This window comes from Microtus pennsylvanicus, chromosome 6 (genome assembly GCF_037038515.1).
Source record: "Microtus pennsylvanicus isolate mMicPen1 chromosome 6, mMicPen1.hap1, whole genome shotgun sequence".
Classification (NCBI taxonomy): domain Eukaryota; kingdom Metazoa; phylum Chordata; class Mammalia; order Rodentia; family Cricetidae; genus Microtus; species Microtus pennsylvanicus.
Window position 1 is genome coordinate 115,922,100 of NC_134584.1, and position 24,645 is coordinate 115,946,744.

The 24,645-nt window shown below is 47.1% G+C and overlaps 1 protein-coding gene across 1 annotated transcript; it reads left to right on the forward strand.

The window, feature by feature from the left end:
• The first annotated feature begins 1,337 nt into the window (after positions 1-1,337).
• Positions 1,338-12,502, forward strand: Dynlrb2 (dynein light chain roadblock-type 2). Its single transcript, XM_075977955.1, has 4 exons — positions 1,338-1,387; positions 3,896-3,971; positions 11,092-11,259; positions 12,264-12,502. The coding sequence occupies exons 1-4, from the start codon at positions 1,385-1,387 to the stop codon at positions 12,305-12,307; spliced, it is 291 nt and encodes a 96-aa protein (XP_075834070.1). The 5' UTR covers positions 1,338-1,384; the 3' UTR covers positions 12,308-12,502.
• The last annotated feature ends 12,143 nt before the right edge of the window (positions 12,503-24,645 follow it).

The window sequence follows — 24,645 nt, forward strand, 5'->3', positions numbered from 1 at the left end:
TATGCAGCCCCTTCCTTCATTAAGGCTGATTGGCATAACGGATCGGGTGTACAGTCAGAGCTTTGTAAGAAAAACAAATGGCGATATGTAGATTCAAGTGGAAATCTCCTTGATCAGAAACCCGAGGAGGGAGGGGGGCAAAGAGCCAAGACTTTACACAATTCAACCAGAGTTGCTGCCAAGACCCACATTTTTATTCCTATAGAACAATACAATCAGCTGAGACAATACACGTGTCCGCGTGCACACGCATATGCGCGCGCGTGCGCACAAACACACACACACACGCACCTCCGATTCACTCTTCTACTGTGTGATTGTTAGTTTTAATTGCCAATAGGACACGATGTAGAATCACTGAGGAAAAGTTTTAGTGCGGGATTGTCTGGATCAGGTCGGTTTGTGGAAATGTCTATCGGGGTTATCTTATGTTAATTGATGGGGAAAGACCCAGCCTAAATGTAGAGGCACTATTCCCTAAACTAAGTACTGAATTGTATAAGGACTAGAGAAAAAACAAATCCAACTTAGGCATCCACTCATCCTCTCTCTCTCTCTCTCTCTCTCTCTCTCTCTCTCTCTCTCTCCCTTCCCTTCCTCTTTCTCATCCCCCTCTTTCTTCCTGTCTTTCTTTCTCTGCTGAGACTGGATCTAGCTAGCTGCTTCAAGTCCCTGCCTTGACTCCCCCACAATGATGATTGCAACCTGGAATTGTAAGCTAAACCAGACCCTTTCTCCTAAGTTGCTCGTTGTCACGGTATTTTATCACAGCAACAGAAATAACACTAGACCATCCTACAACCCTTTCTCGATTGCCTCAGCTCTAGAATCAAATACTCAGTGATAAGTGGAACCAGTTAGTTCAGACATGAGCATCCTCACTGCATGCTACCATATCCATAGTGTATTATGGTTTCCCAAGTAGACAGTACTGTATCTCACGTGGGTATTATGATGCACCCACGTGGGTATCAGATACCTCGCCTAGGGAGGTAGAGTGGTTGGCTGCACTTGCCTGGTTCCAGGGACAAGTGGTTGCCACATCTCCAGAAAACATGGAAAGGGGGAGAAATCAGACCCACGCAAGACACAGGACTTCCCTTCCTCCAGCGACCCCATTGCCTTGAGATATATCTGGAAGGAATTCCCTCTGCCTGCCTTCTAGAACCTTTCGCTAGACTGGGAAGCAGCCTGCCAGAGGCAGTGAGGAAATCCCGCTTCTGAAACAGCCTGAAGGTTGCGCAAGCCTGAAGGTTGCGCAGGCGCAGCCCCACAGCTTTCTGGAAGCCACTTCCTGCCTGGTTTCCTAGCAACGGAGTAAGCGTTGTTGACAACCACAGAAACTGCAGCTCAGGCTTGAGAGTGGAGCTGTCCCACAGGCGCGATGGTAAATCTGGCTGGGTCCGTGTCTGGAAGGGCAGGGGTGGGCGACACCCATGGGCACAGCTGTCTTGGGAGGGCTTCACTATTTACAGGATGGCAGCTGGAAAGGGAGCTATTGAGACAGGGGAGGAGCTGAGATGAATCTAGGAGCCGGGGAAGTTTGCAAAGAACAGTAGAAACACTGGGACCAGGAGAAGAAGAGAAGGGGAAGGGAGGGGAGCAAGAGACAGGGAGGGGAGCAAGAGACAACGAGGGAAGAAAGGAAAATCAGGAGGGAGGGAGAAAAGGAGGGAGGAGGGAGGGAGGGAGAAATAGAGGGGGAAGAAGGAGAAGGATGAGGAGGAGGGAAGAAGGAGGGGAAGGAGGAGGAGGAGGAGAAAAATAAGAATAAAAGAAGGAAGCAAAGGGAAGGAGAGAGGGGGAAGGGGAAAGGAGAAGGGGAAAGAGGTGGGGCAGTGGGGACCTCTGGAAGTCAGAAGAGAAGCACCCTGGAGGAGAGGGAATGGTAAGGAGGAGCAAGGAGTGGAGAGGAGCAATGGAGGGAGGGGGAGGGGAGGGGAGTTGGTGGCTTTGGGGGAGCTGTAGAAAATCTCCTAAAATGGTCAGAACGTTGGTAGTTTGGGGATCTTCTGAGCCAGAAGGAAGATCAAGAAATGCCAAGTTTCAGTGGTTCACCCCATGAAAAACAACTCCTTTTTCTTTCTTTTGTTCTTTCTTCCTTCTTTCCTTTTCTCCTTCCCCTTCCTTCCTTCCTTCCTTCCTTCCTCCCTCCTTCTCTTCCCTCCCCTCCCCTTTCCTTCTTTCCTTCCTTCCTTCCTCCCTCCCTCCCTCCCTCCCTTCCCTTCCCTTCCCCTTCCTTCCTCCCTCCCTCCCTTCTTCCTTCCTTCCCTCCCTCCCTCCCTCCGTCCCTCCTTCCTTCCTTCCTTCCTTCCTTCCTTCCTTCCTTCCTTCCTTCCTTGTCCAAGGCTGTGTATGGGACAAAACAAGCTCCAGGCACTATCATGTCCTTGATATGACTGTCGCTGGCCATGTCTTATTTTCACTTTCAGAGGACACCTCAGGCTCAGGACTCTCGTGACAGTGAAATATAAAAACACACTTTCTTCCTTGTTATTACCATTGTTTCTATTTGTGACAGGGAGGCAGCTTTTAACCTGTGGGAGCAACTAACAGTCTGCTCTACAGATGCAGTTCTTTAAGCTTTGGGCCATGATGTAATTTAAAGAACATGCTAATTAAATATTAATAGTATTCATAGTGGGGAAAGACATGCCATTTCCTCAAATTCAGAAAACCCCTGCTCTCTTGAGATGGGAAAGACACGTAAGTGTTCTCTCACATCTACACTGGGTGCAAAAGAAAACCAATTTCTGAATGAAATAACCTAACGTTCATTTGAGAGACGCTGGGGGAAAAATAATAGGACTAAATTCTCATCAAATGGTTTCCAGGCCAAGTGGGGCATGGGAACGCCTGTCTGCAGCCCCAGTGCTCAGAAGGCTGAGGCAGGAGGATTGCTGCAAATTCAAGACCAAACCTGAGCTACATAGTGTGAAACTCCGCCTCATAGGAAAAACCTCACAAGTGAATCTTTATGAGGTTAGAGAGATGGCTTGGTGGCTCAGAACACTAGATACTCTTGCAGAGGACCCAGGTTGAATCCCCAGCACAACAGCTCACAACTGGCTGTGACTCTAGGTCTAGGTGATCTCACACTCTCTTCTGCCCCCACTGGCACCAGGCATGCACTTGGTGCACAGACTTACAGGAAGGCAACACCCATACACATAAAATAATAAAATATATTTTACAAAGAAATGTCAAGACTCTCAATGTGCTGTTGAAAACAAAAGGGAAGCACAGGGAACAGTGGTTTATGGATAGTGAGCTCATAAAGGTGAACATAAAACATCTGTGGGGTCCCAGTCATTCACAGCTAAACACTCAGCTTAAACCAAGACACAAACCACTGTAGTCAAGAGACCCCAGCATCCGGCAATATGCTACCCCCAGAGGACGCCCTTTGTAAGTAATCACCAGAATGAATCCCAAGTGGAGGTGTCAAAAGAAACTAAGGTGTCTCACCGAGGACAGCTTGTGGACACTCGGAGGATACAGTGTTGATCAGTAAATGCTCAAGGACTAAGACACACAAAAGAAGTTTTTGTAAGAACAGAAATAGGAGCTACTAAAAGATGAACCTATAGTAGCTTTCTGGGCAATATAAAAACAAGCAAAACAAGCACAGCTTTTCTAGCCAATGAGGACCCTTTTCTGTCTCTGTTGGGACTGAAGCCTGTCTGTCTAGGTTCTACGCAAGTGGAGGCTTCTTACACAGTCCCCACGTGAGATGAAACAGCCAGCTCTAAGCTCTCCTCTTACACAGTTGAGCACATAGCGTCCAGTCCTCAGTTAAAGAACTAGGGGACTGGGTAACTTCCTAGTTGTTCTCTGTAGAGTTGATGTCACCACAGAGGCCCTTCTGGTTAATAGTGGCCCTCATCTCTTGCAGACAGAGGTGGAGGAAACCCTCAAGAGAATCCAGAGCCACAAAGGGGTCATTGGAACGATGGTGGTCAATGCAGAAGGTAACTTCTTGCCACAGACTGACTGAGCCCGACACACAGATGCTAATTGGGGACTCATGTATTGTGTCAAGAATGGAGACACTTACCTTAGAGTCTGAACTGAAATCACGTCTTGTCTGTCCCAGCCCTAGCAGTAATTCATCAGACACCTATTGATACTTAGTACATACCAATCATCCATCTAAGAGACTTTGCCTACAATGCCTACGTATTCCTAAGAAACACTACACGGTGTCTTCTTCAGAAACTCTGGTCATTCACATCCCTTCAGGAGGTCTGGCAAAGCTCTCTTATTGAAGAGAGGGAAAATTATGTGATTGGCAGTTTGTTTTCAGCTTAAAGTTATAAAGGCTACAGGACAGAGCTTCATTTAAAATTAAAATTTTCTTTTTATCATATTAGGTAAAAAAGTTTACAATTCATTTTTATTTATTTTAATAATTATTTTAATTTATTGTTTGGAAATTTTGTTCAGGTATCTTTCATATAAGTATATAATGCAATTTAGTCATCCCTTTTCTCCACTGCCCCGCAAGTCTCTCCAGGACTGTCGAACACAGAATCATTTCATCGCATTTCTGCAATAGTCTTGTAAATAGCAGGTGGGAAGGAATAATGTATTCCCAGCTAGGAAATGTGGACACTCGCCTGGGACTCACTGTCTCTGAGCCATCCACAACAAGACTCCGCATAGTGAGCCTGCAAGGTGGCTCAGTGGGCAGAGGTGCTTGCGGGCAAGCCTGGAGATCTGAGGTCTATCACCAGCACCCACGTGGTGGAAAGAAATGAGCGACTCCAACAACCTGTCCTCTGGCTTCCACGTATGCACAGGTGCAGGTGTGCCCACATACGCAAGTACCCACGCCAAAATTAGAAGATTCTGTGTTGCATGTTTCCTGGCTCCTGGCTCCATGTTCTGTCTCTTAAAGGTCCCTGCTTGCCCCACTGCTAATTCCGGCATTTGTAAGAGTGAGGGGTGCCAACATTGCTCCAGAGAATTCTTTGAAATAAGAGTAGCCTCTTCTAATAATCTGCAGTGGGTACAACCATAGAATTGGCTGATCCCCAGCTCGGGTGTTCTGGTGTAATCCATCAGTAAATGCTATTGTGCAATCCACCAGCTAAAAGACTTGAAATTCTGAACTCTGGTTCCTTGTCATTAAGGATGGAACACAACCTGAGTTCCTGGTGGTTGCGGCAGCTAGATGAGAAGACTATCAAGGGTCCAGTTTAATTGCCAACCGTTAACAGAATTCTAATTAAAGAATTTTTGAGAACTTATATTTAGTTGAGATTTGGTTTGTTGGATAAAATGAAAAAAAAAAAAAACTCCGCCAAATGCATGTGGTGATAAATTCATTGAGCCTGGGGGATTGAGGAAGAAGGAGTTAGGATTGTCCGTACAGGAAGTGAAAAGCTGGGCCATCTATTTCCAGGAAGTGGTCAGCTCTTGGTGTGGCTCTGGTCAAACCGATTCTGCTTCCAAGTATCTGCTACAAGGTCTCCCACCCCAACTTGCACGAGCCAACCGTGTGATTTAGCAGAGATGCCTTGCGAGTTTGCTTTGGCTGTGGCAACAAATGCCACACACGCGCTCATTGTCTTTGAAGAGCAGAAATGGGTGCTGTGGTGATGGCTCCCTCAGTGAAGTGCTCGCTGAACAAGCATGAGGACCAGAGTTCGGATCCCCGGCACCCATGTGAAAAGGTAGACGCAACAGCTTGCTCCTGGAACACCAGTATTTGGGGAAGAGGAGACGAGGGTATCCCCACGGCTCCCTGGCCAGGCAGCCCTAATGAATCAGTAAGTTCCAAGTTCTCTGAGAGACCCTGTTCCAGTAAAATAAAGTAAAACTAATGAGAAATACTCCTAATGCCAGCATCTGACCTGCACATGCAGCCATGTACATGCACACACACACGCACGCACACACACACACACACACACACACGCACACGCACAAGCACACGCACGCACGCACTCATGCATGTGTGTGCCTATCCACCACACACACACACACAAATCAGTGAAAATTTGTTATATCTCTACCTAGAAGATTGAACTTGAAGCTAGCATGCCCTTGGGTCATGGTCTTTCTGAGGACTGTATGACTGGTTTCTAGTGCTGGTCAACCATCAGTGTTGCTTGGCCTACAGACAGGTTTCCCTAGTCTATAACTATGATGGCCTACCCTAATTCAGTATGGCTTCATTTTTTCCTCCTTTTTTAAAAAAAAATATATTTGTTAAAAAAAGAAAACAAACTATCTTTTTTAATTTTATGTACCAATCCCAATTTTCATTTCCTCTCCTCCTCCCATTCCCTCCACCTTCCCCCCCCCACACTCCCATCCACTCCCCAGAGAGTGCCAGGCACATTGCTCCAAGGAAGGACCAAGGCCCTCCCCACTATATCCAGGTTGAGCAAGGTATGCATCCAAAGAGAATGGGTTCCAAAAAGTCAGTACAAGCAGCAGGGACAAATCCTGGTGCCACTGCCAGTGGCCCCGTGGTCTGCCCCAGCCAGTATGACTTCATTTTAACTGATTGCATCTATGGGGAAGCTCTTTCCAAACAAGACTGTCTTCTGAAGTGTCAGTGGACTTAAGTTTGGGAGAACACTTCAACCCAGTGTAGGCACAGGCTCCCGTGGCACCCAGGCCAATGCCTTAATCTAAAGCGCCCAGTCCTGGTGAGGCACATCAGATACCGAAAGGATACCACACCAAAGCGTGGTGAAGAAAAGATTTGGATCCAAGAACAAAAGGGAATGAAACAACAGGAAGCCTTTTGGGATCCTTTAAACAGCCAGGTGCATATGCGTATTTCAAGTAAACACTGGGGGGCTGGGGATGTGGCTCAGTTGGTAGAGGATCTGCCTAACCTGCATAAGGCCTTGGGTTTTACTGAAGAAATAGGACTTGGTGGGAAAGGCCTATGATCCCAGAACTGGGGCAGTGAAGGAGTTCAAGGTCACCCTCAGTCAGTTTGAGGCCGACGTATGCTTTGTGGCACTCCCATCCCCTCCAGCAAAAAAAAAAAAAAACAAATAAAGAGTGAGGAAGGAAAGGTTCAGATATCAGAGTGATTCTCCCCAAGTAGTGGAATTAGAAGTAAGGTTTTGAGGGAAAGTTTCTCTCAATTTCTTGATGAAAGCAACAAAAATGTTATTTTTAAATACCATCCGCTTTCCCCTAACTGCCACTAGAATCAGGGCATTTGTAAAGGTTGCAGAAACTTGATTTTTGCCTGACTTCAAATTAACCTGTTCCCCAGCTTACTTTTGTGGTCAGGTGGTTAATGACCAGAGCGTGTCAGGGCTGTTTCCTAATGGCATACGGTATAAGACATGTGACTTGAATGTAACAAAAAAAATCTTCGCAGCCTTCTCAAGTGTTGCTGGAGGCACCCAGTTCAACTTCAGAAGTCCTGGGCATTTAGTACTAAAGGCAGGTCCCCAGGACACTACCGCCACTCCCTTGTTCCGCCAGTGGTTGTGGCCGACGCGACTCATAGACAATATTTTAACATTGTTATCAGCTTGCCTGGTCCACTTTCTTTATTCATTTCTAAGACACAGGTTTCCCATTCAAGACAAGAAAGAAGACACGATTGCTGTGTCTGAGTGGCCTAGGTTTTGACGACAGTGGTTCCTTTATTCATTTTAGTTTCCCGTTTATAAGAACACTCATCATAAGACCAATACGCGAACATCTACCTCCCAAGTACGCAAAGTTCTCATATAGTCTTTCATGGATAAGCCCAGTTTCTATAGGCTTTTGATTTTAAATATTCTTGACACGTCCAATAATTCATCATTTGAATATCATTAGATTTTATCAGCCATTCAGCCAGTTGGCTCCTTTGCTTCTGAAATACAATCGACCCGCCAAAGCACAAATGCGCAGCTGCAGATGGCAAGCTGAAATAATGACTCCCAGCTTCTCGGGGTGACAGGCAGTCATATTCCAGAGCACTGCCATAAATCCAACAATATCAAATTTTAAAATGTTCATATGTTTTGTTCAGGGAGCTCCGTTTTGGAAACGTCTCCTACCCAAACAAATAAATGTGCAATGATAGGTTATGCAGCCTTGTTGATGGAAGTCATAGATTGAGAACAGTCTAAATGCCCGTCAGGAGGTAAGCTACATATTACAAAGCAGACATTCGATGGCCTGTTAAATCGTTGAGCCTTATGGGTCCTACCAAACATTTCCTGAAGGTATTAAATGAAAATATTAGGGTATTTCTAAATATTCTATTTCTAAAATAGAAACTATACACACAAATACATATTCTTGAAGAATGGTGGGGAATTGCTTGTCATTATCTGAAAAACTAGAACACAAAGCAGTAGTCAGTATTTCCTAATTGTTTACACAGTCAAGTACATGAATACACTCAAATATGAGAAAGACAGGGGGCGAGGTGAAGGATATAGCCCAACTGGAAGAGGGCTCACGTCACAAACGTGAGGCTATGAATTCTGATCCCCAAGTAGCACAGGAAAAAAATGGGGGGAGGAAGGAAGGGAGGAAAGAAGGAAGGAAGGAAGGAAGGAAGGAAGGAAGGAAGGAAGGAAGGAAGGAAGGAAGGGGAGGGGAGGACTAGCCTAGGCATAGATTATAGCAATCACATGAGTGATCAATCTAGGCGATTCTCAACCACCTTTAGTGTATTCCTAGATGGGACTGGAGGGAACTAGGACCTATGACTGCTTCTCAGACAGGAGGTGGCTGAGGCTGGAGAGATGACTCAGTCAGTAAAGAGCTCACCCTGAAAGCACAAGGCCCTGAGTTCTAATCCCAGTGGGTGAGTTAAAATCCCAGCACCAGAGATGCAGACAGGAGGACTGCTGGGTTCACTGGCCAGCTGCTGCTGATAGACCCTAACTGGCGAGTTCCAGGCCAGCGAAATACTCTGTCCCACAGGAGATACACAACATCCCTGAGGATGACACCTGACACCTGTTGTTGGTCTTTGCCCTACGTGTGCACGCAGACACACACATACGCACACACGCACGCATGCACACACACCAAAGCAAGTGACTGAACTTTATGCCACGTACTGAAATCATTTTTGGCTTTGTTTCCATGAAAGAGCTGGCCTCAAACTCACAGCCATTTTCCTGTCTGGGTCTCTAAAGCACTGGCGTTAAAGGCATCCACTCCCACACCCAGCCTAAAAATTACTTCTTAATAAATTCGCTTTAACTGGTACAAAGCAAGAACTCACTAAATACTTCCCGAATGGTTGTTTTGGTTGGTCTGGGGAACCAGGGGCGGTGGAGCAAAACCCAGGGCCTTGCATTTGTTGCGCAAGCACTTTGTCATCAAGCTAAATCCCCAACCCTGACCTCTTGGTTGTCTGTTTTCAAGTGTCTGAGAGTGAAAACATCCTGCTTCCACAGTTTGCATGTGTTCTTCAGAGAGCTGGCCTCTTTTATTTATTGGCCTGGATTACGGACAGACAGCTTCAGCAGCCCAAGCCTTGTCATCTACACTTTGAAGAATTTATTCTGGTTCTATTTCTTATCCTGACACTGAGCAATTCAGACGTCAGTGGTTGTCAGTGTTTAAGATATGGAACAAAACTGTCTGTCCAAAAGCATCTCTAGAAGTTGGGTGCCTGCTACCCCACTGCTTCCCGCTGGCTACAGATCCATGATTTGTGACTTCTCGGCTATGAAAGACAACAGATTTCCCTTGGGAAGAAAGTGGCCAAGACATAATATTATGGAAATGAATGGGTTTACATGATACCTCATCTACAGAATAGGTCACGCTGTGAATACTGGACAACCTTTTGTTACTGTTCTGGAGTCAGTGTTATCGCAAAAAGGAAGTTTTGTTGGTTTCAAAGTCAAAACTGACAGTCTCCCACAGATTCATGAAGACTTGATAAAATTCTAAGATAGTAATCATTCGACGCTGCAAAATGCTCCTTTTTGGCGTTAGTTTCTGGAGCTCTGCTTTGTGAAGGAAAACCCAAGAGAGGCTTTGGACTTTTGTTGACTGGCCTCTTTACAGATGCTTAAGAGATTTGACAGCAATCCCAGACAGACTCCTGTTATGTGTCCCCCTGAAGTGAGGGCACACTTTGAAATGTTTGTTCCTGTCTTGCAGTTCCCAATATAAAGGTTATCTCTGATCAGATATAATGGGGATGGAGCACCTAACTTGGTGCCTGCCACATAATGCACACTGGGTGCTGGGTGGCCCAACTGGGGCTCCGTAGCTTTGAACTGAATTGACTCAGACTTGCAAATTTGTCTGGCTAGAATTTTTTAATTAAATCAGTAGATTTAATCTGTTTTAATCTCATATAATACACCAACAGAGTGAACAAGAGGCCAAATTTAATAATGCTCCAGTAGAAAATAAACACAAGCCAGGGACACTCACCCAGAAAAGTCAGGCTCCTTGTTACCATAATTCTCTAACCTAAAATCTGCTTGCAAAGCACTGTGGGAAGAGTTAGAAATTTGCAGTGCTCCTGCTGAATAGACTCCCTGGCTTAAGTAATGCTGGCCCTTTGTGTCTCTTGTTCCAGGGAAGCAGACAAAAATGCCACATTATAAACCACATATTTCATAAGTGGTATGCCTTGATAATGCATATATATATATATATATATATATATGTGCAATTAGAATTAAATCATATATATACACATGATTAAGATTAAAACAATCAATTAACAGCTTCCAGATGATTTATGCAGACAATATTCACAACACATTCACTGTTAAAAATGTAAGCTACCAAATGAACAAATAATATATTGATCCCATTACAACAAATCCATAAAATAAAAGCATGCAGTAATGGGAATAACATTATTAGCAAGGGAAGCTAGTGGGTTCTGACTTCAACGCTGAGAAAGCCACAGTCAAACTTGTAAACAGCTCTTGACTCATCTCTATTTAAAACTCTAAATGGAGACAAAAAGGTGGTAAAACAAACAGACAGCTAAAATTGGTGCCAGCTAGTAATACCCCCCCCCAATCAGCTTTTCTCCATCTGTAAGGATAAGTGATCTCCTGTAGATTTTACAATGTACGCATCTCCCTTACAATCCGGAGAAACGTAACTCCAAATTACATCTCATCACAGGCATTCCCATCCGAACTACCCTGGACAACTCGACAACAGTCCAGTACGCGGGGCTTCTCCATCAGCTGACCATGAAGGCCAAGAGCACGGTCCGGGACATTGACCCCCAGAACGATCTGACTTTCCTCAGGATCAGATCGAAGAAACATGAAATCATGGTAGCCCCAGGTAACTGGACATGCCGTTTCATACTTCAAATGCTTTTCCACTTTACTGGTTTAAGCCTTGCTTCGAAGACTGAGGGATTATCGAGTCTTGGCGAGGGTACAGATTGCAATATGCAAGGGGAGGCAGCAAGCTCTTTCATTACGAAAACAAAGATGTTCCATTCTGAAGAGCCAAACTCAAATATTGTATGAAATTAGCAAATAATTTAGTCATTGCCCAAGCTGAATTTTACCAATTTACGCTTCCTATTTATCAAAATAACCAGTGTGTGGACTAGGACATCACTGGAGATGGGCTTTGGGAATCCCCACTCTCGTCTGGCTTTCAGTTGTTCTGCTTCCTGAGGGTGCTTGGAAAACGCTCTCTTAGCTGCCTGCTCTGGCCCCCTCAGCTGCCATGCCTCAACTGTCATTATGGCCTCTCCTTTAGTTTTTATTTTTTTAAGCGTGTGTGTGCGCGCACATGCACGTGTGCATACGTGTTATTTAAAAACAGGTCCATAAATGGCAGAATAGCACACAGACTCTCAGAATAGTGGCAGAAGTGACCCATCTGGGAATAAAGTAAGAGGTGAGTCCTAGGCAAGTTGCATGTTGCCTCCCTGTGAGGTGCGTGTGACCAGCTGGTCAACTGGGAGACATGGCCACAGAGTCACTTCCTTGAAGGAATTACGTTCACCAAGTTTCTGAGTAATTGTGTTATGGCCATAAACCTAGTGTCTAGCACAGGAGCACATCAGATAAGTAGATAAAGCTTTATCTACTGCTGCACACAAATACCACTTGTAGGATATTTATTAAAATTAGCCATGCCAGGAACCGCAAATAAGTGAAATTATTAATGCAGGACCAAGTCTGTGTGCTCTCAACTTTTCCAGTGCGCCATGGTAATTCTGATGTGCAGCCATTGTCCCCACGATGTCCTTGTGGTGTTCGGAAGAGAGCAGGCCAGCTGAAGTGTTCATGGGTTAGATGCAAATTAACTTGATTCATGTTTCTCCCTAGATAAGGAGTATCTTCTGATTGTCATCCAGAACCCCTGTGAGTAGACCTGCTGCGGCCCACCCAGTCTTCGTGACGACACCTGGAAGCCCTTCACTCCTCCAGCCCGTAAAACTGACCCTGAGTCTGGAGACATGCTCTCCTGTTTTGAAAATGAAACACTCTACATGTCTCCCTTAGGCCCTTTTGACCATACTGTGGTCTTTTGCTTTTGCTGTATAATAAACAATTTCTGTCATCTATGAATCTGCTTTTAAATAACACACACACACACACACACACACCCCTAAAATAATCAAAACTAAAGGAGAATCCATAGGGACAGTGGAGGCATGGCAGTTGAGGGGGGACAGAACAGGCAGCTGAGAGGGTGGTTTTCATCCACACCCAGAAAGCAGAGTGAACCCGAAAAACAAGATGAGGCTAGACATCTCCCAAGCTCACCTCCAGTGCCATACTTCTCCCAACAAGGCTCCACATCCTAAAGGTTCCCCAAACCTCCCCAGACCTCCCCAAAGGGCGCCACTAACAGGGACCACCTCAACACAGGCCAGAAGGTGCCAGGGACCTGCTCTGTCATTCCCCATGTTAATCCCTTGACTCTGGAACTAGGTCGTGGCCCAGCAAACCCCAGACATCCTCTTTCCCCTATCCATATCACAGTGCTGAGGTTACAGATGTACAGTACAGAGCTGTGTCTGGCTTTTTACATGGGTGATGGGGATTCAAACTCTGGTCCTCAGGCTGTGCTGAACGTGCTCTTACTCCCTGACTCAGCTCCTCAGACTCACAAATCCTATCTTGATGCATTCTATATTACAGGTTCCTCAGCTGAGATCATTGTCATGGGTAAAGGGTTTTTCTCTCCTATCATCTCAATAAAGTCCGGGTACAATCATACAGTCCATTCCTGGACAGCTTCAGTGTCTTCTGATAATTCAGTATAAACGAGATCTTTTTAGAAACCAAAAAAACAAAGAATACATTAAGAAGGAGAATGGTCCTGTTCCTCTTAAGATTTGCAAAATTTCAGAGCTAGAAAGGACCAGAGAGCTCACTTGCCCAAGCCCTTGGTAAATATTTCACCTGAGCCCGGTCCAGGTGTCCTCAAGACATCAGGGATATGAGTTTGAAGTGGTCTGGGTATGCCCGTGGAATTGGCATACACGCCCTTATTAGGGGCTCATATGAGATCCCCCCACATCCTCCAAAAATGCTTTCAGAGGATACAGCATTGCATGCTGTTTTAAAATACACAGAAGTAGCCGGGCGGTGGTGGCGCACGCCTTTAATCCCAGCCCTCGGGAGGCAGAGGCAGGCGGATCTCTGTGAGTTCGAGACCAGCCTGATCTACAAGAGCTAGTTCCAGGACAGGCTCCAAAACCACAGAGAAACCCTGTCTCAAAAAACCAAAAAAAAAAAAAAATACACAGAAGTAACAGTTGAATCCTAAATCTGTCATCACCCCTTAGCTTCCCAGCCCACCCAGAGCTCATGAGCAAGATGCATGACTGAGTAGTAAAGCCACATCCTTCTGTCGGGCCAAGTCAAAAATTTCGAGCCCCATTTGAGACAGAGTGGTGTGAAATCTCTGGCAAGTGCAGACTGCACCGCTGCAAATGCCAGGGCTCCATATGGGCTCCTTCGGGGAGGACGGCCTCTTCCCCACCGGGCAGGTAACTCACAGAAGACCTTCCTCAGTGTGCACCCAGAGTTAACTCTGTTGAAGGCAGAGACTGTGACAGCGAACCAAAGAACTTATCAGAGCCAATAACAACCGAAATGGATGTTGTCTCGTGGAATTTGTACCACATCTCTGTTCCAGCGCATGGGCCCCCCTATTCCCTCTGGGACTCACAACCGCATAGATTCATAACACACGAGCTATATTTCAAAGATGACTGCACATAAAGACTAACAATCCACGCTCATGCAAAGGCATTGGTGGATTTTCTTTCCCCACTGAGAAATGCAAGCCTGAGCTCATGCTGTGTCTCCTTTTAATCCAGCTAGCTGTAAAATTTACCTGAACAACGGGGGAGCTGTTTGCAGAGTCTCTGGAGGGACAGATTCCTAACCGTAAATATTAACAGTAATAAGCCTCAAAGTCAAGTTTAATGAACCAGCCGAAAGCATATCTACACATCGTTAGCACCATGCACTTCCCATTTTCCTCTCTGAGGAGCAGAGCCATTCCGCTGGAGGCTTTGGGGGATCTGTCCAGAGCTCTAATATGAGACTGTCTATCTTCTTCTAAAGCCAAAGTTACCATAGGGTGTGAGTGTGTGTGTGTGTGTGTGTGTGTGTGTGTGTGTGTGTGTGTGTGTGTACATGAATGCAGATGACTGTGGAGGCCAGAAGAGGGCAGAAGATTTCCTAGAGCTGAAGTTACAGGTGGTTGTCTCTGCGTAGGTACTGGAAACCAAACCTGGGTCCTCTGCTAAAGCACTAAGAACTCTAAACCCCTGACCCATCTCTCCATCCTCTTTCTGCGGCTTTCAAAAAATTAAAGTTATCTCCAATATGTGTTTGGCACAAAGCAAAACATCCTTGCCACCCCTCCCTCTGTTAGAAAATCATGCGATGTCCCTGAGATGGAGACAAGAGATGAACTGATTATATTCATTTAATAATATTTGCTCATATTGATAATGAGGAAAACTGGGTGATGTTTGGGACCGGAAGACTTTCCAGTTGGTGGGCAAATGTCCAAATAAGGATTTAATAAGAATGTGGTGGTGGCTCATGTCCTGAGAGTCAGGGAGGGGTCTCCATCCTTCCATTGCACAGTCACCTCTGCTAATTGAAGCTCAGAGGTCTCTGGACAGTTTGGGACATTCATTGCTGGCAACACTCTCTAGGGTGTTCATTCTGTAAGGCTGGACATGGAGTTGACCCATGTGTCATGAACTTCTCCCTGAGGAAATAAAGACAAACACCTGCTTTCCCAGATAGAGTAACACTGACAGAACAGAGAGCAATCCCACCGAAGTCCAACGTGGGAAACCAAGGAATTCATCGGGGTTCCTCACAGAGCAGGGTGGGGGCTCCTCAGAGAGCAGGGGTGAGGGCTCCTCAGAGAGCAGGGGTGAGGGTTCCTTACAGAGCAGGGTGGGGCTCCTCAGAGAGCAGGGGTGAGGGCTCCTCAGAGAGCAGGGGTGAGGGTTCCTTACAGAGCAGGGTGGGGGCTCCTCAGAGAGCAGGGGTGAGGGTTCCTTACAGAGCAGGGTGAGGGTTCCTTACAGAGCCGGGTGAGGGTTCCTTACAGAGCAGGGGTGAGGGCTCCTTACAGAGCAGGGTGGGGGTTCCTTACAGAGCAGGGTGGGGGCTCCTCAGAGAGCAGGGTGGGGGCTCCTCAGAGAGCAGGGGTGAGGGTTCCTTACAGAGCAGGGTGAGGGTTCCTTACAGAGCAGGGTGAGGGTTCCTTACAGAGCAGGGTGGGGGCTCCTCAGAGAGCAGGGGTGAGGGTTCCTTACAGAGCAGGGTGAGGGTTCCTTACAGAGCAGGGTGAGGGTTCCTTACAGAGCAGGGTGAAGGTTCCTTACAGAGCAGGGGTGAGGGTTCCTTACAGAGCAGGGTGGGGGCTCCTCAGAGAGCAGGGGTGAGGGTTCCTTACAGAGCAGGGGTAAGGGCTCCTTACAAGCAGGGGTAAGGGCTCCTTACAGAGCAGGGTGGGGGTTCCTTACAGAGCAGGGTGGGGGCTCCTCAGAGAGCAGGGGTGAGGTTTCCTTACAGAGCAGGGTGGGGGCTCCTCAGAGAGTAGGGTGGGGGCTCCTCAGAGAGCAGGGGTGAGGGTTCCTTACAGAGCAGGGTGAGGGTTCCTTACAGAGCAGGGGTGAGGGCTCCTTACAGAGCAGGGTGGGGGTTCCTTACAGAGCAGGGTGGGGGCTCCTCAGAGAGCAGGGGTGAGGGTTCCTTACAGAGCAGGGTGAGGGTTCCTTACAGAGCAGGGTGAGGGTTCCTTACAGAGCAGGGTGGGGGCTCCTCAGAGAGCAGGGGTGAGGGTTCCTTACAGAGCAGGGTGAGGGTTCCTTACAGAGCAGGGTGAGGGTTCCTTACAGAGCAGGGGTGAGGGTTCCTTACAGAGCAGGGTGGGGGCTCCTCAGAGAGCAGGGGTGAGGGTTCCTTACAGAGCAGGGGTAAGGGCTCCTTACAGAGCAGGGGTGAGGGCTCCTTACAGAGCAGGGTGGGGGTTCCTTACAGAGCAGGGTGGGGGCTCCTCAGAGAGCAGGGGTGAGGTTTCCTTACAGAGCAGGGTGGGGGCTCCTCAGAGAGTAGGGTGGGGGCTCCTCAGAGAGCAGGGGTGAGGGTTCCTTACAGAGCAGGGTGAGGGTTCCTTACAGAGCAGGGTGGGGGTTCCTTACAGAGCAGGGTGGGGGCTCCTTACAGAGCAGGGTGGGGGCTCCTCAGAGAGCAGGGGTGAGGGTTCCTTACAGAGCAGGGTGAGGGTTCCTTACAGAGCAGGGTGGGGGTTCCTTACAGAGCAGGGTGAGGGTTCCTTACAGACCAGGGTGAGGGTTCCTCAGAGAGCAGGGGTGAGGGATCCTTACAGAGCAGGGTGGGGGCTCCTCAGAGAGCAGGGGTGAGGGTTCCTTACAGAGCAGGGTGGGGGTTCCTTACAGAGCAGGGTGAGGGTTCCTCAGAGAGCAGGGGTGAGGGATCCTTACAGAGCAGGGTGGGGGCTCCTCAGAGAGCAGGGGTGAGGGTTCCTTACAGAGCAGGGTGAGGGTTCCTTACAGAGCAGGGTGAGGGTTCCTTACAGAGCAGGGTGAGGGTTCCTTACAGAGCAGGGTGAGGGTTCCTTACAGAGCAGGGGTGAGGGTTCCTTACAGAGCAGGGTGGGGGCTACTCAGAGAGCAGGGGTGAGGGTTCCTTACAGAGCAGGGGTAAGGGCTCCTTACAAGCAGGGGTAAGGGCTCCTTACAGAGCAGGGTGGGGGTTCCTTACAGAGCAGGGTGGGGGCTCCTCAGAGAGCAGGGGTGAGGTTTCCTTACAGAGCAGGGTGGGGGCTCCTCAGAGAGTAGGGTGGGGGCTCCTCAGAGAGCAGGGGTGAGGGTTCCTTACAGAGCAGGGTGAGGGTTCCTTACAGCAGGGGTGAGGGCTCCTTACAGAGCAGGGTGGGGGTTCCTTACAGAGCAGGGTGGGGGCTCCTCAGAGAGCAGGGGTGAGGGTTCCTTACAGAGCAGGGTGAGGGTTCCTTACAGAGCAGGGTGAGGGTTCCTTACAGAGCAGGGTGGGGGCTCCTCAGAGAGCAGGGGTGAGGGTTCCTTACAGAGCAGGGTGAGGGTTCCTTACAGAGCAGGGTGAGGGTTCCTTACAGAGCAGGGGTGAGGGTTCCTTACAGAGCAGGGTGGGGGCTCCTCAGAGAGCAGGGGTGAGGGTTCCTTACAGAGCAGGGGTAAGGGCTCCTTACAGAGCAGGGGTGAGGGCTCCTTACAGAGCAGGGTGGGGGTTCCTTACAGAGCAGGGTGGGGGCTCCTCAGAGAGCAGGGGTGAGGTTTCCTTACAGAGCAGGGTGGGGGCTCCTCAGAGAGTAGGGTGGGGGCTCCTCAGAGAGCAGGGGTGAGGGTTCCTTACAGAGCAGGGTGAGGGTTCCTTACAGAGCAGGGTGGGGGTTCCTTACAGAGCAGGGTGGGGGCTCCTTACAGAGCAGGGTGGGGGCTCCTCTGAGAGCAGGGGTGAGGGTTCCTTACAGAGCAGGGTGAGGGTTCCTTACAGAGCAGGGTGGGGGTTCCTTACAGAGCAGGGTGAGGGTTCCTTACAGAGCAGGGTGAGGGTTCCTCAGAGAGCAGGGGTGAGGGATCCTTACAGAGCAGGGTGGGGGCTCCTCAGAGAGCAGGGGTGAGGGTTCCTTACAGAGCAGGGTGGGGGTTCCTTACAGAGCAGGGTGAGGGTTCCTCAGAGAGCAGGGGTGAGGGATCCTTACAGAGCAGGGTGGGGGCTCCTCAGAGAGCAGGGGTGAGGGTTCCTTACAGAGCAGGGTGAGGGTTCCTTACAGAGGAGGGGTGAGGGTTCCTTACAGAGCAGGGTGAGGGTTCCTTACAGAGCAGGGTGAGGGTTCCTTACAGAGCAGGGGTGAGGGTTCCTTACAGAGCAGGGGTGAGGGTTCCTTACAGAGCAGGGTGGGGGCTCCTCAGAGAGCAGGGGTGAGGGTTCCTTACAGAGCAGGGTGAGGGTTCCTTACAGAGCAGGGTGGGGGTTCCTTACAGAGCAGGGTGGGGGTTCCTTACAGAGCATGGGTGAGGGGTTCCTCAGAGAGCAGGGGTGAGGGTTCCTTACAGAGCAGGGGTGAGGGTTCCTTACAGAGCATGGGTGAGGGGTTCCTTATAGAGCAGGGGTGAGGGTTCCTTACAGAGCAGGGGTCAGGGCTCCTTACAGAGCAGGGGTGAGGGGTTCCTTACAGAGCAGGGGTAAGGGCTCCTTACAGAGCAGGGGTGAGGGTTCCTTACAGAGCAGGGTGAGGGTTCCTTACAGAGCAGGGTGGGGGTTCCTTACAGAGCAGGGTGAGGGTTCCTTACAGAGCAGGGTGGGGGCTCCTCAGAGAGCAGGGGTGAGGGTTCCTTACAGAGCAGGGTGGGGGCTCCTCAGAGAGCAGGGGTGAGGGTTCCTTACAGAGCAGGGTGGGGGTTCCTTACAGAGCAGGGTGGGGGCTCCTCAGAGAGCAGGGGTGAGGGGTTCCTTACAGAGCAGGGGTGAGGGGTAACTTTAGAGCATGGTGAGAGGATTACTTAATAGTATTGTGGGTGGACCCCAAATCGTCAAAGTCTCACCCCAGTATGGATGGCAACTCCTCACAGCTGCACAGACAGACTCACTCTCTCAGCTCTCTACACTCCGTTATCTAGCAACCCACAGAACATGAAATCATGTGCAGTTGGGGCAGAGCGGCACAGATGGCAGGGAAATAAGAAGGGAGTGGACGCGGTCTCAGGGTGATGATACCACTGGATACACCTTCAACAGTCGACAGGCATGCTTCTGGGGTCTCCAGCCAGGACTAGCAGAAGCTCTAACAGAGATGCTAAGAGCTGTTAGGATGGGAGGACCGCATTCTACACACAGCTGCACCAACCATCCTTGAACTCAGAGGAAAGAGGACGAAGCCTTCGCACTTCCTTCTGGGTTCAGACCTAGGGAGGCACTGGGTCGCTGTTTCCTTTCAGAATACATGGCTTCGGAGGTCTCCTGGAAGATGTTCGGAATCCTGAACCTTGGCCACATGCAGAATTTTTAAATTCTCCCTCTTTGGTCACCTTTACAACGTGGGACGCAGCAGGGTTGACACAGTGTGGCCTAGAAGTCTTACCCTACTACTTACTAGAAAAAATAATAGCTCCTTTTATCTCAACTTCTTGACCTCAAAAATGAGAATGTTCACCTATTGTAGCCTTGAGTTCTGATATGGTAGAAATGCCAATTATTAGCATTAAGAATGTACATCCACAGTGGTCCTGGTTTCTGACATAGTACAGATGTCTATTTTTATTATAGTAATAATTCTTACTATCAGCAATTAAAAACTTGTTTACCATAATAAGCTCACACCCTACAGCCTCACCGCTCCTCTTTAGCCATAGACACAATCATAAGCCTCTAATGCTGTTAAGAATATGATTTTATACAGCTCCTTTGCTTGGGGTTTAATATGCATCTCCATATGCTTACCTAGGATTTATTCTGATTCTTAAAATATCTAAGCGCAATTTCTTGCATATGATCTGGAGTAAGGATTCTGCCCAGATGAGGCCAAGGAGAGGATGGATGGATTCCTGATATTTACATTCAGGAATGTTCCTCGTGGCTGAGCTGGCCCATGAGCACGTGTTTCCAAAAAGGTGCGGCAGGGAGCGCTGGTTCTCGGGAGGAAAGAACACAGAGCAAAGCAGAAAGGTGAAGGTCTCACCCTGGGGCTCCCCATTTTCTAGCTTCTCAGATGCCCTTGGACCCTTTGATGTGAGGAGGTGGCCCTAAAGCTTTATGTAAGACGTCCTCCCCAGGTGAGGTACATTTCTGGAATGGATTTCTGTGACCCGAAACCAGAAGAACTTTAACTAACACACCGTTGCTATATCTGGGTCACCTCCAGCTGCTTCATTCGCACACAGCCAAGGAAGTGGGTTGAGCCTAGTAGCTCCTCAGGATGTATGCATTAATCAGAGACCTGAACAGACGGAATGTGCTCACCTTCTCCCTTGCTCCCGAACATATCCTGTGGCTTTGCTAGACAGGAGTGGGGTGCTGATGGACCCTCAGGTAAAGGGGTTAAATCAGCTCCCTTTAGAGTTCAGAAAAAGCTGATTCAGTAATCACTCATTTATTAGAAGTCATGGCTATCATGGGTATACCTACACAAATAAAGACAGATAATGGTCCTGCTTATGTCTCTAGGAAGATGAAACGGTTTTTTGATCATTACAATATCAAGCATGTTACAGGTATACCATACAATCCTACAGGTCAAGCAGTCATAGAAAGATCAAATCGAACTATAAAGGATATGTTGAACAAACAAAAAGGGGTGGAAAACACCCCTAGAAATAGGTTACATAATGCTTTGTTAACCTTAAATTTTCTCAACGCTAACGAGAAGGGAACGACGGCTGCAGAAAGACATTGGATAATGGAAAAGTCTGCTGAACTAAATCAACCAGTTTATTTCAAGGATGTACTAACCTCACAATGGAAGCCAGGAGATGTGCTGCGTTGGGGAAGGGGTTTTGCTCTTATCTCCACAGGTGAGTAAAAATTATGGATACCGTCAAAATTAATAAAGGTTCGGTTTGAGGAAGAGAAGTCACTTGGAAAAGATAAATAACAATTCATTCACAAGGATGACCGACATACAGATGGTAAGGATTACTAATAGGATGGGGGCAGGGTTCTTTTCTTATCTCCACAGGAAAATATTCATCTTCAAAGAATTTGAGGGACCCTGAATATTTAATTACTGATGGATGGAAAATAGATACGATCCATTAAACATCAACAATAAAATTCTATACGTATCGTAAGTATTGGTTTTATATATATTTATATATATTTATATGTTTTATTGAACACTTCTTTATAAATGTGTAGAGCTGGTTTTGGAGTTGGACTATGGCTCAGTCCTTCTTCAATTCCAAGCCTGTTGATAAGAGATATTTCAAAGTTTCTGTCTCAGGTCAGGAGCCATTAAATGGGACAGAATAAGAATAATTTTATACTTGATAAACTTTCTTTGCCTTCCCTCACATCTGTGTCTTTCTTTATATGTCAGTATAAGTCCTTGTTGTTAATGTTTAAATTTCCCATAACAAGCAACATATTTTCCTACAGTAATTTTTGAAGTTTCCAGGATGAAGATGGGGCCCCACAACATCAACTCAATCTGGTTTTTATGACGTCATGAATTTTTTTTTTTTTAAGCACTAATTTTGGATCTGTTTTTTGGTACCAATTGCAAGAGACAATTTCATATGATGCACATTTTTGACAACGCTCTGGCCGGACCTTCTCGAAACACACAGAGACTAGTTATAGTCTTCTTAAGTCAAAGGTTAATTTGGGAATTTTACCATCGTTTGCTTTCACAGGGGCCCCTAAGAAGAACGTCGCCCCCATGTCAGCTAGAAGCAATCTAAGAGGACGACGTCCCCTCTCCCAACAGAGTTTGCCCACAGGGTTAGGGACATCTTTTACTGGTTGGTTTAGGGGTGAGGGGATGGGGAGATATTGTATGGAATTAGGGATATATATATAAAAAAAAAAAGAGGGGGATTAACTGGGTTGATGGGATGATTGGTATTTGTGACTTACTGTTTTTAGAAAATTATGTTGGTACTGTTTCTTGTATATTGATATATTGAATATTGAATGTGAGTGTTCCTACCTCTATTTTGGTATAAGAGTATGCTTATATTGTATGGATACATCTATCATATCACAATGTACATTTCTACCTCTGGTCCTATTTATGTAATAACATTGTTTACATTTGATAAGTAATGACATTGTTTACAAGTGAAGATCATTGTCTTCATACATTGCACAATTGTTTATTCCCTTAGTTTTCAAATTATATAGGTATTGAGAATTATATGTTTGTCATATTATTTTTAGGTTAATCAGGTCTTTTAGATACATAGAGATTATTTTCAGTATAGATAGTATAATCTTCAGCCTCTTTGAAGAGCTGTAGAAAATGGCCTTTAATCTAACCTAGAATTATGTGCCATTGAGACACAATTTACTCCTGGCAACACCACTCTACTCCCGAGAGAACGTTGAGCACCAAAGACACTCCACTGGGAGCTTGTCTTCCTGGCAGAACTGGCCTTTGGGTTAAGAAAAACCCATACCTCAACTACTGACTAAGATATAAACAGGATTGTCTTATCTTGCCAAGACAGGGTAGGATAATCCTAAGAAAGTTCCTTACATTTGAGAATGGTATGTCAGTTATGTTAGGCCTTAGCCAAAGTTGGTTGACTCAACATTGCAAACGAGATTTTGGGTGATTGCCCAGGCAGTCAGTTGTCTCTGTCATTTGTTGCACATTTTGGATATCTCTTTTTTGTTAAGTAATATTTACTCCCTTCTCAGATCTTTGATGGAGTTGAAGATTATTTAATTGTAGTTACTCTTTAGCAAAACTTTTGCTCTCAATATTGTTTGTTATATTTATCATTTGTTATTATTGTTATAGTTATATTTGGTTTAGTTGTGTCTTATTTAGACAAAAGGGGGAGATAAAGGGGTTAAATCAGCTCCCTTTAGAGGGCGGGGTTTGCCTCAGGCAAATCCATGCCAATAAAAGGGTGCGCGGAGAGGCGGCTCGTCCTTTTTGTTCCTCGCTACCTGTGCTACGCTGGAACTTTGGTTCAGTAAGTTTAACAATAAACTGGTAAATATTCTTTGATATCTGCATTGCCTTTATTTTGTGCCGGTACACTCAGGAGCCAGAACTCTAGGGACAAGAAGGGACTGGGAAATAGGCTTCATTTTTACTTATCAAGTAACCTCTGCCTCCATCATTGACTAGAAAGATTGGACATAGAAAAGTGTCCATGTGCCCAGATGTTCCTTGACTCCAATGAAAAGAAGGCTGAGTGCCTCCCTTCGACTTCGTACCTCTGGAAACATCCATTCTTTTTCCCTTCAGCATACAGAACCTCAAGACTTGCTCATTAAATGCCATAGTCTCCAAATACTCTTGGCAGACACAAAGGTCTTTTGAAAGTATTTGATATCAACAAGGCAGGTCATTGTCAAGGGCACCGGGAGTGATGGAGAGACACGTGGAAGACAGCTAGAGAAATAGAAGGCAGACTCTCTTGGCTTCCTCCCGTCCCCTGGTCCCTACAAGGCACTATGGTACAGAAGAAAGATTGCTGCCGGGTAGCCAAAGAGATCTACCTTTGTTTCCCAGGCTTGCCCTCAGTAATAAAAATGAGATTAAGAAACAGGAAGAAGAGAAGCAGCCCCAGACTTTAACCACCATCTGCTGTGAAGTGCTCATGTTGGATTCTTAGAATACACAGAGGAGAAGAGGGATTGGAGAAGAGCTTTTTCACATCAGAGGAGGCATCGAAACACTGCTGCGTGACTCTAGCACCTCCCCCAATCCCCTTTACCCTGCCCATCCAGTAGATATATAGCAAGGAGATGCTCCCTGCATCTTCAGAATCCTGAGCTCTAGACCATAATTCCCATATGCTTGGCGGTTAGGGGATGAAAGTAAAAAAGCACCTGGCAGGTTGTAGATGTTTGGCAGTTGGTCTTGCTACTACAATGTTGCCACTAACATCTGGAGAGCCAGTCCCATGGTGGATTGTGAGTTAGAGCCATAAGAGAGACCAGTGTCACCACGTTTATATTTGACAACATTCCACAAGGCTCACCCTGTAGGGTAGTAGTTACTCCTGACCTTTCCACCAAAGCCTCTCAAGTCCTGGAAATCAACACTCCACATGGTCAACAAGATGCCAGCCAGCCTTCCATGTCTGGTTCTTACTCCGGCACCTGGGAAGAGGGCCTGGTAGAAAACATGCTTAGTATCTAACAGGTCAACCTCTCATTGTAGACGCACTGTTTCCTGGATCACAGGGTTGGGTGGATCACGGGGATCCACCACACTAACGAGAACCTTTGAAGTAAGCTTTGTCAGCTAAGTCCTTTAAGCATACACAAGACTGGATTTTGACCTTCCAAACCTAGGGTGTTCCATTTAGATCACAGAATGAGTGAAAGCTATACTGACTCCCACGGGCCTCCTTGTGCAACTGAACCTGCAGTTGCCTGGGGCCTCCTGAGCAAATGCTAAGTGAATGGAAGGCCCAGCTCCTCATGAGAGCTTCTGGTATTCTCAACTGCGCCCTGTGCAGAGGGTGTATGCAAGGCCTGT

Excerpts from the sequence above, each read along its gene's own strand:
- Dynlrb2 (XM_075977955.1), top strand. Across the intron at positions 3,972-11,091 it reads GATGGTGGTCAATGCAGAAG|GCATTCCCATCCGAACTACC; the intron begins GTAACTTCTTGC and ends ATCTCATCACAG. Across the intron at positions 11,260-12,263 it reads TGAAATCATGGTAGCCCCAG|ATAAGGAGTATCTTCTGATT; the intron begins GTAACTGGACAT and ends GTTTCTCCCTAG.